This window comes from Pelobates fuscus, chromosome 3, assembly GCF_036172605.1.
Source record: "Pelobates fuscus isolate aPelFus1 chromosome 3, aPelFus1.pri, whole genome shotgun sequence".
Taxonomy (NCBI): domain Eukaryota; kingdom Metazoa; phylum Chordata; class Amphibia; order Anura; family Pelobatidae; genus Pelobates; species Pelobates fuscus.
In genome coordinates, this window is record NC_086319.1 from 261,540,413 (window position 1) to 261,553,963 (window position 13,551).

A 13,551-nucleotide genomic window follows, 5' to 3' on the forward strand; every position below is an offset into this window, starting at 1 on the left:
CCAAACAGGATTAGGGAGGGCGAAAATCGTTTTGTTTTTTTTAGAGTGAGAAATCATTTTTCTTTCTATGTTGTTTGGTTTCCTTGGCAACATGAAAATCCCTTCCTGGTTGCCACATTTAGCTCTGTGTTCCAAGCCTCGTTTCCGTTTGGCCCTGCCTCCATTACATCTTCCTCTCTGTTCTGTCCTTACAATAGATTACTGTCCAGCCCCTGGCCCTCCCCTACCACAGTCTCTATAGGCTGCCAAGGCTGGGGAGGATGTTAAACCAGTTCCTGAGCCAATACATGCTGCTGGCCCGCCTTGCCTCTTCCTCCAGCCTCCTTAGAAGCTCCTCCATGCTGCAGAGTAACACTGGCTCAGGTAAGCTACACACCTCAAACCTGCTCACCATACAAACTCACCTGTATAAGCAATAAAGTGTGTGGAGCTCACCTGCCTGCTGACTGGCCAATCAAATTGTGCTATTTTTGTGCCATTAATTATTGCAGAAAACCCATTTAAACCAGCCCCTGCTGCTATATCTGCCTGACCCACCGCCTCCTCCACTGAACACCTGACCCTAAGTATGCCCTGTAATTAGCTATCCCAACTACAGTGGCAGGTTCTGAGAATCAGATTCATTGACTTTATTGGTGCATTCTTGCCATGACAAAATAGAATGCACATAAACACTCATGGGATAAAACCTGAAAGTGCTGTGGATTTAAATGCACCACAATTATTATTATTATTTATATAGCGCCAACAAATTCCGTTGCGCTGTACAATGGGTGGACTAACCGACACATAATTGAGAATTGGTCACAATATTACTATAGGTATTCTCTAGGCATATTGACAAATTCTGAAAGTCATATAAGTCGCTTAGGTAAGTGCTTTTGGTGTATAGATGGTATAATACCCCTGCATTCCAAATTTTCTGAAATTTTAGGAGTTAAAAACACTTTGTTTATGCACCCTGAACCGTACCTCCCCTATTGCACAATGGTGGTGCAGTTGCTAGGTGGCAGAAATACCACAACGTCAGTCCAAAAATAAATTGTATGTCTCCACCTTTTATATTGACTTGAACCTGCCCCCAAAAAACCACACCCTATACCCCGCCTTACGTTTGTCCGTAAACAAACTATAGTGTTTGGGACCAGATAGTGATCCTTAAAGGGAACCTATAGTGTGCAAATGATTTATTTATTTTATTTAAAAGGTCTTCAATGGACCCAAAGGTCCCCAATGTCATACCCCCTCTCCCTTTATGACTAAAAAAACAAAATCAAAGTTATTGACCATTTACTTAGTCATTCCAGCTGTCCAATCCACCTAATTTTTCGGTTGCAAGCATACTGATAACTTGACATCTTCTCTTAGAAACATTGAATGTGACAGCAGATAAGAACCATTCGGCCCATCTAGTCTGCCCAATTAATCAAATTCGATTCAAATTAGAATCAAGTGCTTCTTGTAGAGGAAATATTGTGGGTGAATGTGGAATTCGCTGTCCTTCACCAATCAAATGCTTATCATAGAGAAGCATTAAGTCCAATGTTCAATGTCCTCATACAGTGCATGAGGATGTTGAACATCTAGAACCAAGTCTGACTGAGATGTGTTGTAAACATTGCTGTAAATAGCAATGTTTTACATTGCGGGGGGCAAACCACCAGGGACACTGCATACAGTCTACTTCATTGAACTGAAGTCGTCTGGGTACTTATAATGTCTTTAAAGGAGTCAGAATATATTCTGAAAGCAAAACTGTCACTTCCAAAAAAGTGACCATTCCATGTTTCGTCAGCCTAGTAAACACTACCTCAGAGTTTACTGGGAAGAATAAAGTTAATCTGTTTATCCTTAGTTAGAATTACATTTAATACTAAGGATAGACTAATACTAAGGAAAGTGATAGTTTTCGAACTACCTATAATACTATCTTTTCTTCAGAATAGATTTCGCAATAAAATCTGCCCCCTTATTGCTCGTCACGCAGTGTCCAGTCAATTATGGACAGAGGGAGCGTAATATAACATCTAATTTAGTAAAAACACACTTACAAGCTATCAAACCATATATAAAAAAATAATATTGGTAAAAACACACACACACACACCACCGCCATAACATTAAAACTACTACTGACAGGTGAAGTGAATAAAATTGATTATATCATTACAATGGCACTTGTCAAGGGGTGGGATATATTAGGCAGCAAGTGAAAATTCAAGTTCCTGAATTTCATGTGTTTGAACCAGGAAAAATGGACAAGTGACTTTGACAAGGGCCAAATAGGGATATCATCAAAGCGGCAAGTTTTGCTCCGAGTATGCAATGATTAGTAACTACCAGAAGCTGTGCAAGGAAGGACAACCGGTGAACCACCGTCACAGGCATGGGCGTCCAAGGCTCATTGATGCACGTGGAAAGCAAATGCTAGCACGTCTGGTCCAATCACAGAGAACAGCTGCTGTAGCTCAAATTGCTGAAAAACACACATTGCATCGCAGTTTGTTGTGTATTGGGCTGCATAGCCCTAGACCAGTCACAATGCCAATGATGACTTCTATCCATAGCCAAAAGCACCTTTACTGGGGACCTTAGCATCAGAACTGGACCATTGAGCAATGGAAGAAGGATGTCTGGTCTGATGAATTGTTTTCTTTTAGGTCAAATGGATGACCAGATGTGTGAGCATCTTTTATCTGGGGATGAGTTGGCAGCAGGATGCACTATGGGAAGAATGCAGGCCGGTGGAGGCAGAGTTATGATCTGGGCAATGTTATGTTGGGAAACCTTGGATCCTGGCATTCATGTAGATGTTACTTTGACATGTACCACCTACCTAGAGATTGTTGTAGACCACTTACACTCATACATGACAATTGTCTTCTCTGATGTCAGTGGCTTCTTTCAGGACATATTGCACCCTGCCACACTACAAAAATTGTTCAGGAATAGTTTGAGAAACATGAAAGAGTTCAAGGTGTTGCCTTGGTCTCCAAATTCCCCAGAACTCAATCCAATTGAACATCTGTGAGATGTGCTGGAACAACAAAGTTGATCCATGGCGGTCCCACGTCAAAACTTGTGACATTACCTGACGATCCTTTAAGTCCTACAAGACAAGTGCAGAGATCTTGTGAAGTCCATGCCTCAACGCTTCAGAGCTGTTTTGGCATCATGAGGGGGAACTACACAATATTAGGCAGGTGGTTTTAATGTTGTGGCTGATCAGTGCGTAGGTGTGTGTATGTGTGTGTGTGTGTGTGTGTATATATATATATATATGTTGTGGCTGATCAGTGCGTAGGTGTGTGTGTGTGTGTGTATATATATATATATATATATATATATATATATATATGTATGTATGTATGTATGTACACATAAACGTATTAAATACCTGATGTGTTATTCGCTAAAGTACAGTTGTTTGGAATTCAAAGTGACCTTCAAACTTGAGACCAAAATAGCTGAACTGAAAAAATTATCCAAGTCAGCAATGCTTCCAGTTCAACTACTTTAGCCTTAAATTGGAAATTCCTTTTGAATTCCCAACAATACCTGAATAACCCTGTGAATATATTTTACAATTTAAAATAAAATGCTTACAATAACGTTGTAGTATAGAGTCCCAATAAAGTGCTCCGCTCCACTGTTGTCCAGATGAGGTCTGCATGCCTTACAGGATTCTTCATGGGGTGATCCCTGCAGGCTCTAATGGTTTCATCTGTCTTCCGTAGAAGGTGGTGGGAGGGATAATGCTCTATGTTGACATTAGCTGGTAATTAACAGAGCTATGAACTGAGCAAAGAGATAAGGTCTACAATCCACCCTGAAAGCCCTAAAATAAATACTGGTATAAATGCTGAGCTAAAAATGGTAAGACTTGGTGATTGACATAATATGGTGGTTAGACTGCAGGAACATGGTCTGTAGTTCGCACTTCTTTGGGATTCTTTTTATTTAAAGGGACACTATAGTCACCAAAACGGCTTTAGCTTAATGAAGCAGTTTTGGTGTATAGCTCATGCCTCTGCAGTCTCACTGCTCACTTCTCTGTCATTTAGGAGATATAACTTTGTTTATGTAGCAGTCACACCTACTTGCATGTAACTTGCACAGCCTTCATAAACACTTCCTGTAAAGTGCGATCTAATGTGTATACTTCCTTTTTTGTACATTTTATTTAATTTAGTATTTCTTTTCTCCTGCTCTATTAATGGCTTGCTATGTAATTAAAGGGAAACTCCAGTGCCAGGAAAACAATCCGTCGTCGCTGTCTCCACCTCCGCGCCGCTCCTCCGTGTGATTCCGGTGGGCGAAACTGATCCTGTCCACCGGCCGAGGAGACCTAATGCGCATTAGCGCTCCCCATAGGAGAGCATTGAAAACGTGAGGACGTCCAGCGACGCTCTAGCAAGGAAAATCCTTGCTACATACCAGGAAGTGACCTCTAGTGGATGTCTAGTAGACAGCCACTAGAGGGGGAGTTAACCCTGCAATGTAATTATTGCAGTTTATAAAAAACTGCAATAATTACAGTTGCAGGGTTAGGAGTAGTGGGAGTTGGCACTCAGACCACTCCAATGAGCAGAAGTGGTCTGGGTGCCTGGAGTGTCCCTTTAAAGTTCAATTTACAGAGCAGAAAATAAAAACAAAAAGTAACATCTGATTGAAAATTAAACCATATTGTCCGTGCAGGCTGTGTCAGTCAACAGAAACAAAAGTTATTTAACTCCTAATGGCAGAGAATTGAGCAATGAGACTTGAGGGTCATGATCTATCAACGAAAACTGCTTGTTTAAGGTAAAGTTGTTTTGGTGTCTGTAGTGTGCCTCTTCCGTGAATTAATTACCTTGGCAACTAAGAAAGGAAATTTGCTTTAGGTCTGCACTTATATCATACTCCTCATAAAAACAAATAATTACATTTAAAACAAAGCCTGCAAAGTGACTGTTTAGCATGCTTTCTTTTAACCTTTATTTTTTTAAATTGTAACATATTGTATATTAAAGATTTCCTTTTTCTTTTTTTCTTTTTTGTCCATAGGAATGCGCACGTTGCACAAATTACTGTATCTTTATTTAATTCAGGCTCCATCATAAAAGAATCATCATAAAAAGAATATATCTGTAAAAGGACCGTCGGTGTATTCCTGTGATACAATGATGGAGAAGGCACCAGATACGTACGGTATCTATCCATTTATGCATACATTTAAGTATTGCACTGACTTTTTTTTTTTTTTTTTTTCGCAAAAATAATTGCAAAGGTGATGGTGCTTAGAGCTCTGTGAGTGTGTTTTCCATTCTGCTAAAAATCTTAGCAGAGCCTGCCCATCAGAGCGGTCATGCCATTTTCTCTCTCCACCCAGAAAAGAGAGTGGCCATAGACCTCAGCTCTGCTGAGATCTTAAAATAGCTTGGTTCACAAAACAGTGAACTGTCTAGGTTTACACTGATTGCTGCTGCAATATGGCTGCTATCCCTGTACAGAGCAGTTGCTTTCAGCAATTCCAGTAAGGAGTGGCACTGATTTTGAGAATAAACTACTTTCCTGATGTAATAGGACTGTCTACAGACCCAATAAACAGTGCATCATGGGAATCTTTGAAGGGGATAGGGAAGGCAACTTTTTTTTGTATTGTTTTCATAATGCATAACACACATAGGAGTTAAAGGGACACTATAGTTAGGGTTGCCATATCCACCATATTTTGCTGGACACACATAATCACAGGATATTGATTGGCAGCACATGAAAATGCTGCCCTGTATTACGGATAATTTATACTGGATGAATTAAGACAAGGTGCTGCAGCAACTAAATAAAGTTAATATAAGCAAAGTTCCAGAACCTGAAGGTATTTACCCACTGGTATTAAGGACCTATGTTTTTAATCTTTCAAGATTCTTTTCTTGCAGGAATTTTACCGAAGGATTGGAGGAAGGCAGAAGTGGTTCCTATATTAAAAATGGTTAAAAATCCCTGCAATTAAAGACCTGTGAGCTAAACTTTTCTGGCTGGGAAAGTATTTGAAAGGTTATTAAGGGATGATATCCTTTAACCCCTTAAGGACACATGACATGTGTGACATGTCACGATTCCCTTTTATTCCAGAAGTTTGGTCCTTAAGGGATTAAAAGAACATGGTTATCAGCAAAAATCAGCATGGTTTTATGAAGCACAGGTCATGTCAAACTAACTTGATTGCATTCTACGACAAAGTAAGTAGAAGTATAGATCAGGGTGTTGCAGTGGATGTGATCTATTTGGATTTTACCAAGGCGTTTGATACAGTTCCAGACAATAGGTTAGTATTCAAACTAAAAGAAATTTGTCTAGATGACAATTCTTGTTCTTGGGTAGAACATTGGCTTAAAAATAGAGTACAGAGAGATGTTATTAATGGTAAGTTTTCGAGCTGGACAAAAGTGGTAAGTGGTGTCCCTCAAGGTTCTGATCTGGGACTGCTTCTATTTAGCATATTAATAAATAAGCATTGAAAGTCATGTTTCAGTGTTTGCAAATGGCACAAAACTCTGTAAAGTAATACAATATGAGTATGCTATTGCTTTGCTTCAGAGGGATTTAGATAGATTGAAGGACTGAGCACTCAAATTACATATAATATTTAATATAGAAAAAATGCAAAATTATGCACTTTGGGATAAAGAATGCACAAGCAACTTGCACCCTAAATAGTAGTTAATTAGGGATAACAACACACAAGAAGAATTTGGGAATTGATATAGACCATACACTAGGCAACAATGTGCAATGTCATCAGTTTTTTGTAAATCTGTTTATTGATTTATGAGCATATTTGACATATTATAAAGGAAAGTAAGACACGCAGGTCTGGGCATGTAAAGAAAATAAAATGAGTAGAGTACAAGCAGGTGAAAACCAAGATTCCGTGAACAGAATATACACAACCGATAATACACTTATTAACAAGGTAACAAGATCCATCCTTACGGGGATCAAATGTTAGCATGGTATCCAAGACGAACGTGTGCAATCGTTATATACAAAACTACACCTGTATTTACATTCGAGAGTTTGCGTTCGGTGTACCCGGGAGGAGTACACCTGGTGGTATACCTGCCATAATGCATACGTGTAGGCATAAGAATTTGCTTTAAAGGCGCCCCAACAAATTCTCTGAATCATAGATAAAGGGTTCGGTATACAGCAGCGTAGTAGTCGGCATGCAGGCGAATAACTCTAATAATTGTGGATGTAGCATCATGCTGAGACAGCGATGTTCCCGACCCCAGGCCTAAGTCGGGGCCTGAAAGAGCACCCAACCCGAGCCTAGCACCCGGAACAACGAGTTTCCAATTAACCCTCACTTTCGGCAGAGCTCGTGCGTTGTCCAGGTATCCTTCCACCTTAATTGAGGCGCTCGGGTCCTCTCCCCTGTGTGTCATGATAGATATGTTGAGATGGCATGTAATATGGGTGCTACTCCTGGACGAAGGTGGACCAAGTCATGCGTCTGTCCAGTCGGTGGGAGTGTAGTGGACAAGTGTTCGTCATATGAGCCACAGTCCTGTTAAACGGTAGGCATTGATCCCACAGATTGTCTTGGGATTACGTATCCCCACGTGAACGTCTTTGCGTTTGTCATGTTACTCAGTAAGCGTATGTTCTTGTCATACCTGCTACTCCCCAGGTGCAATGTCATCAGTTGTGGCTAAGGTCCGTAAGATATTGTCATGTATAAAAGCGGCATTCATTCTCAGGATGAGAATATAATTTTGCCTCTTTATAAATCACTGGTAAGACCACACCTTGAATATGCTGTGCAATTTTGGGCACCTGCAAAGGCGCACTACGAAATTAATTAAATAAAAGGAATATTTTAGTTATGAAGAAAGGTTTAGAAAAACAGCGCCTCAGAGGGGCTATGAGGGCTTTATGCAAATATATTTGGAAATATATGTCTGGAAATCTAATCATAAACAGGACTATACCTAGGACACAAGGTAATGCATGTAGACTGGGAAAAAGGAGATTTACTGTAACGCAAAGGAAAGGTTTTTATTTACAGCAAGAACAATAAGGATGTGGAATTCTATTCCTCAAGAAGTGGTTTTATCAGAGTCTGTACAGATTTTTAAACCGCAACTGGATGCATACTTGCTAAAACATAATATTCAGGGATATTTAATTTGTGGGGTAATAGCTTCTTGAATTTACGATAAATCTGACTGCCAGTTTGGGGTCAAGAAGGAATTGTATTCCTAGCTTGTTGCAAAATTGGAAGTGATTAAAAAAAAATGTTTGTCTTATTTTGGATCAACCGCAAAAACAGATGTGAGAAAGGTGAATTTAAAGGACACATGTCCCTTTTCAGACGATGTAGTTAACTATATATGTTCTGTATTCCTGATTGATTTATCACCTGATTTAATACCGGTAGCATCGGACTTCTACATACTGCAGCGCAGCACTTTCTGTATGTTGCCCATCAATCTCGTTGAAGTTGTGTGGGTGCAGTATCCCTGTTCCCTTACCGCTGAACTAGAGTGCACTTTCTGCTGTTTCACGGAGTTTCACGCCATGAAACAACGCTGGACATCCTCACGTTTTGCATGAGGATGTCCAGCCTCTTGAAAAACCCCACAGGAAAGCATTGATTCAATTCTTTCCTAATACGTGCACATTAGATTCTTGGATCGCTGTCATCAGCAGGGGAGGAGCCCAATCCAGCGCCAAGGGACATTGTCAGGTAAGTGTTTAAAGGTTTGTTTTTTTTTCTTACCCTTTGCATGGCCCATGGGGGCAGAGGAACACTATAGTGTTAGGAAAACGTAGCTGTATTCTTAACACTAAAGTGTTCCTTTAATTTTTACCACAGAGTTTCCTTTTAATGTGACACAACCTGTTGGTGTTCCATTTATTAAATCTAAATCATTGTATTTATCAACATTTTACAAGAGGGTGGAAACAAGGAAGCACCAGTAGGTTCAAACAAATCCACAATAGATAAAAAAAAATGCAATAATGCATTACTAAATTAATCACTTACAAAAGAGAAGCTTTAAAGGAACTTAATGAGTTAGCTAGCAAGGTTATACAGTAAAGTGAGAACTGTCAGGAATTCAAATTTAAGTCCAAAATAGCTGCACTAAAAGCATAGTCTATTTGGAGAATTTCTCCAGTTTGGCTATTTTAGCCTTAAATGTAGTAAATAACCCTGAATGTCTTTTGAAAACCAGCATGCAGGAGGTTATGTGTTACCAGCTCCATCTCCACCTCCATCTCAACATTGGGGAGATAGGAATGCATTAAGCTGATGATCGGTATTTTCACTTGGTCCAAAGCTTTTGTTTAGTGGATATACTAGCAGTTTGTTTTATAGGACTATGGCTTTATTCTTTATAGCTGATCTCCTAGGTCCGGGGTAGGCAACCTTCGGCACTCCAGATATTGTGAACTACATCCCCCATAATGCTCTCACACCCATAATGTTGGCAAAGCATCATGGGAGGTGTAGTCCAAAACATCTGCAGTGCCAAAGGTTGCCTATGCCTGTCCTAGGTTAAGGATCTTTCCTCGCTCTTCTTATGGTAGAATCACTGCACTGGGATTATTTGGGATTTCCTTTTGACTTATTTGCCACTTTAAATAAGATAATTCATAGTTTTTTAACCTTACCCCTGTTACCATTCAGACCTTAAGTGTCTTTTTGGGTCTTTTTTTCTTTCTGTGTGTATACTCCTCTACTATTGTTTGCTGTAAGATTTACAAGAGTAACCACGGTAAAAGCTAGCCAGCACTGCACAAAGCCATGTAAAATAATGTCTGGCACTTGATATGAATAGTTTGTGTCTATTACCATAGGCTGTGGTAGTATGGACCCTGGCACTGGATTAAACATCCAAGGAGGAGACACAGAGGAGCCTCACCAGAGAGAAATCCTCTCAAATCCAGTCTCAGGTGGGTTATTAGATTTTCCCTTTATAAATACAGGAACTGTTCTTGTATTCCAGGATGACTTCAGGATATCAGTGTTCGATTCAATCCTGATTTTTAAGAAAATATGCCTGAGATAGGGCTTTGGGCTACCAGTACATTTATAAGTTTGCTTATATACCAGGGGTTCCCAACCCAGTCCTCAAATACCCCCAAAAAGATCAGGATTTGGGGATTACCCTGTTGTGTCCAGAGTGTGTTTTTTCTTCTTCTACTAAAAACACCTTAGACACAACAGGGTTATCCCTAAATCCTGGACTTTTTGGGGGTATTTGAGGACTGGGTTGGGAACCACGTTTATATACTATCTATTGTGCAATGACCACAATTAGGGTTGCTTTGTGTGTGTGTGTATAAAGAGCTATAGTTATATTGAAGGGTGAGGTTGCAGTGTTGGATACAGAGAGCTAGTCTCTGTATTTATTATTCAGGGGCTTCGTGAGCTCTCTGACTGAAGTCATGGCATTATTTATAAACAAAATTAATTTGCAAATATGCTAATCGTGTATGCGGGGTATGGTTGCATAGCCTTGCAGTTGTGCATACATAAGTGTCAGTGTGTAGCGATTGAGACTGCGGCATGGTTGGTGGGGTGACCATGCCTTTGTTGGACTAGAAGTGCTAGGCTCTCTCTGAGAAAATTGCGTGGCTGGAAACCGCACCTGGCGGCACACACATCAATTCCTAATATCGGGCCCCCTGTTATGGATTAAGGGCCCGACTGTTCAGTCTGCATTAAAGCAATTTAGGGAGCCACGAGGCCGAGCACCTCTGCCGCTAAGTACAGGTTTTTGCTTCCTTTATTTTGCAACATTTCATATAGTGTCTGAACTATTTAACTTTCTAAGCATGCAAATACGTCTTTAAACCCTACAGTGTATTAAAATGTCTTATTGGCAATCAACTAGATTTTAAGCTCACTGACAGAACTCTCAAAAATGACCGTGTTCATTTTTAGTCATTTGTATTATGTTCTGCTATAATGGGGCTTTAGCATTTTATTTAAAAAAAATTGGTTGTCCTGCCTTTCATAATCAATAACATTTTGCAAATCTATCTCAATAATGAATTTCTGTAAATTATCAATGCACATCAGCTGTGTATGCCACTCTAAATTCTGCTGATTAAGTAGTTTGACTTATCTTGAAGTGTAAGCATACAGCTTTACCATATCAATTATTTCCCCTTTTAATACAGACTGTGGCTCAATATGTGAAAACAAAGACGGAGTTTCAGATATTGATATTTATTCATCAGAGTGGGCAATGGAAGAAACAATCCCTGCTTATTACCCTACAGAGAAGCATTGCCTTGTCCAACACAACACTGTTGACGCTTCCTCCAGAGACCCCTCAACACAAGCTGTTTCCAGTCCTAAAAAGAACTGTAATCAAAGTGATGCAGAACATGTGGACTCAAAAGGATCCCAGCAGATCACAACCTCCAGCAATAGCAGTAAAAGGTTTTGGGATAAAACAAAATGTACTTACAAGCATTTAACTCAGAAGGAGCGGAAAAACTACATATGCATTGAGTGCGGAAAGAGCTTCATCTATAGGTCATATCTGGTGGTCCATCAAAGGACACACACAGGAGAGAGATTATATGTCTGTATTGAGTGTGGTAAAGGTTTTACTCGGAACTCTTATCTTGTCATTCATAGGCGATCCCACACTGGAGAGAAACCATTTCCATGCCTGGAGTGTGGAAAAAGCTTTACCAGTAATGTAAGTTTGGTGAAGCACCAAAAAACTCACAATGAGGTGAAGCCTTATACTTGCATACATTGTGGTAGAAGCTTCACAGATAGTTCCAACTATGTTCGACACCAGATAATCCATACTGGTGAGAAGCCGTATGCATGTGGCATATGCGGAAAAAGCTTCACTCGGAATTCACACCTCGTGCTACATAAGAGAACACACACAGGAGAGAGACCATACTCCTGCTCTCACTGTGACAAATGTTTTACTAGTAGCTCCAATCTTGCAAGCCACCAGAAAACACATTCTGGGAAGAAACCATATCTGTGTAAAGAGTGTGGAAAAAGCTTTACTCAAAAGTCTTATCTGGATACACACACGAGAAGCCACACTGGAGAGAAACCCTTTGTTTGTGACTGTGGAAAACGCTTTGTTGTCAGATCTTCCCTGGTAAAACACCAGGCAAAGCACACTGGAGACCGGCCTTTCAGATGCAATGTGTGTGGCAAGAACTATATAAGAAGGTCTCACCTCAATGCACATAAAAAAACTCACAAAGTAGAGAAGGCGTATGCTTGCTCTAAGTGTGAAAAGAGCTTCACATGTAAATCCCAATTTCTAGTTCACTGTAAGGTTCATAAGCGGGAGAAACCTTACCCCTGTATAGAGTGCGGTGACTGTTTCACACGCAATTCTGCATTAGTAACTCATCAGAAAACACACCAGGTGTGTCTAAAGGGTGGTGATGAGGATTTGGTGGAGCAGGAAGATATGTAGAAATCATTTTAAGAATACAAGGGTGAATGTACTACCTGTGAGAAATTAAAATCAATTGTTCCTTCTATGGCCAAAACATGCTAATTGCTGAGATGTGTTAGACGGTGAAAACTGTCTGGCTGAACCCACATCTGTTGGTTTATTGCATTGAAAGATTTTGCAAATCCCTGGCTCTGAAACCTTTGCAAGTCTTGTTAATGGAAATACATTTATAATGTAGCTAACAAAACCCAAACAGATCTTCTTAATTGTGTCCATATTGAACCATTCTAGACAACAAACTTTAATGAGTAGAATTGTAAAAACTGACCAGACAATAAACTTAATCAACTGATCACTGCATCATAAATAACCTATTTATTGGATTCACCAATTATTTAAACCGCTTTTCTGATCATTTCGACTACATATTTGCACTTTACTTAACGGACTCTAGTTCACCTTACCTCATATTTCTGCTTGGCTTTTTAAGTGTTTAGACTTCAGCACACTAGCTGGTGAATAAATCTAAAGTTTACAAGCTGAACATCTAGCTTTCTTTTGACGATTTTACCAAACACCTTTTAAAATGCTTTGTAACGGCTTAAACAAAAATGACATGTTTAAGTATATGCTCAGAAAGGGGAACCGTTAATCTTTTCAGCATGTGGCGGAGAGCTGGGTGTTACTCTCCATCAAGAAATGTATTGCAGCTGGAGTTCAGGGGGGAAAGTAATTACTTGCAATAAGCTATTTTATAAAAATGCCAAAATAACAGTTTTTGCACGTCAAATGGATCTAGACCTGAAGAAGAGAGGAAATTCTAGAAAGAGTGTCATATTATTTATTGTTAGTTTTCTTTCTTTTTTTTTTGTGTTACTGCTTTTACACTGACATCCAAATAAAAGGATAACATGGCTACTCCATGTACTACCATTATATAAACACAATTATTGCAATTTAAACACACTTTACAGTGGGGTTTCTTGCCTAGGTAATCTGTGATCTACCCATACACACTGCACATTATTGTAAGATTTATCATGATACTCACAGTGACCCCTGAGTTACATTCATGCACATTGCTCAGTACTGTGAGTTATATCAC

At 39.6% G+C, this 13,551-nt stretch overlaps 1 protein-coding gene across 3 annotated transcripts; it reads left to right on the forward strand.

Annotated features, from left to right (window-relative positions):
* Positions 1-317: 317 nt before the first annotated feature.
* Positions 318-13,045, forward strand: LOC134602941 (oocyte zinc finger protein XlCOF6.1-like). 3 transcript variants are annotated; one of them, XM_063448430.1, is made up of 4 exons: positions 318-363; positions 5,047-5,190; positions 9,853-9,948; positions 11,182-13,045. In XM_063448430.1, the coding sequence occupies exons 2-4, from the start codon at positions 5,163-5,165 to the stop codon at positions 12,462-12,464; spliced, it is 1,407 nt and encodes a 468-aa protein (XP_063304500.1). In that variant the 5' UTR covers positions 318-363; positions 5,047-5,162; the 3' UTR covers positions 12,465-13,045. The 3 variants fall into 3 exon arrangements, with proteins under 3 accessions (XP_063304500.1, XP_063304501.1, XP_063304502.1); XM_063448431.1 differs by having other exon boundaries at positions 5,047-5,185; XM_063448432.1 differs by lacking the exon at positions 9,853-9,948.
* The last annotated feature ends 506 nt before the right edge of the window (positions 13,046-13,551 follow it).

Coding starts and splice junctions, on each gene's coding strand:
- LOC134602941 (XM_063448430.1), top strand. CDS start 5,163: ATGATGGAGAAGGCACCAGATACGTACG. Junction 5,191..9,852: donor GAAGGCACCAGATACGTACG/GTATCTATCCAT, acceptor CTATTACCATAG/GCTGTGGTAGTATGGACCCT. Junction 9,949..11,181: donor CCTCTCAAATCCAGTCTCAG/GTGGGTTATTAG, acceptor CTTTTAATACAG/ACTGTGGCTCAATATGTGAA.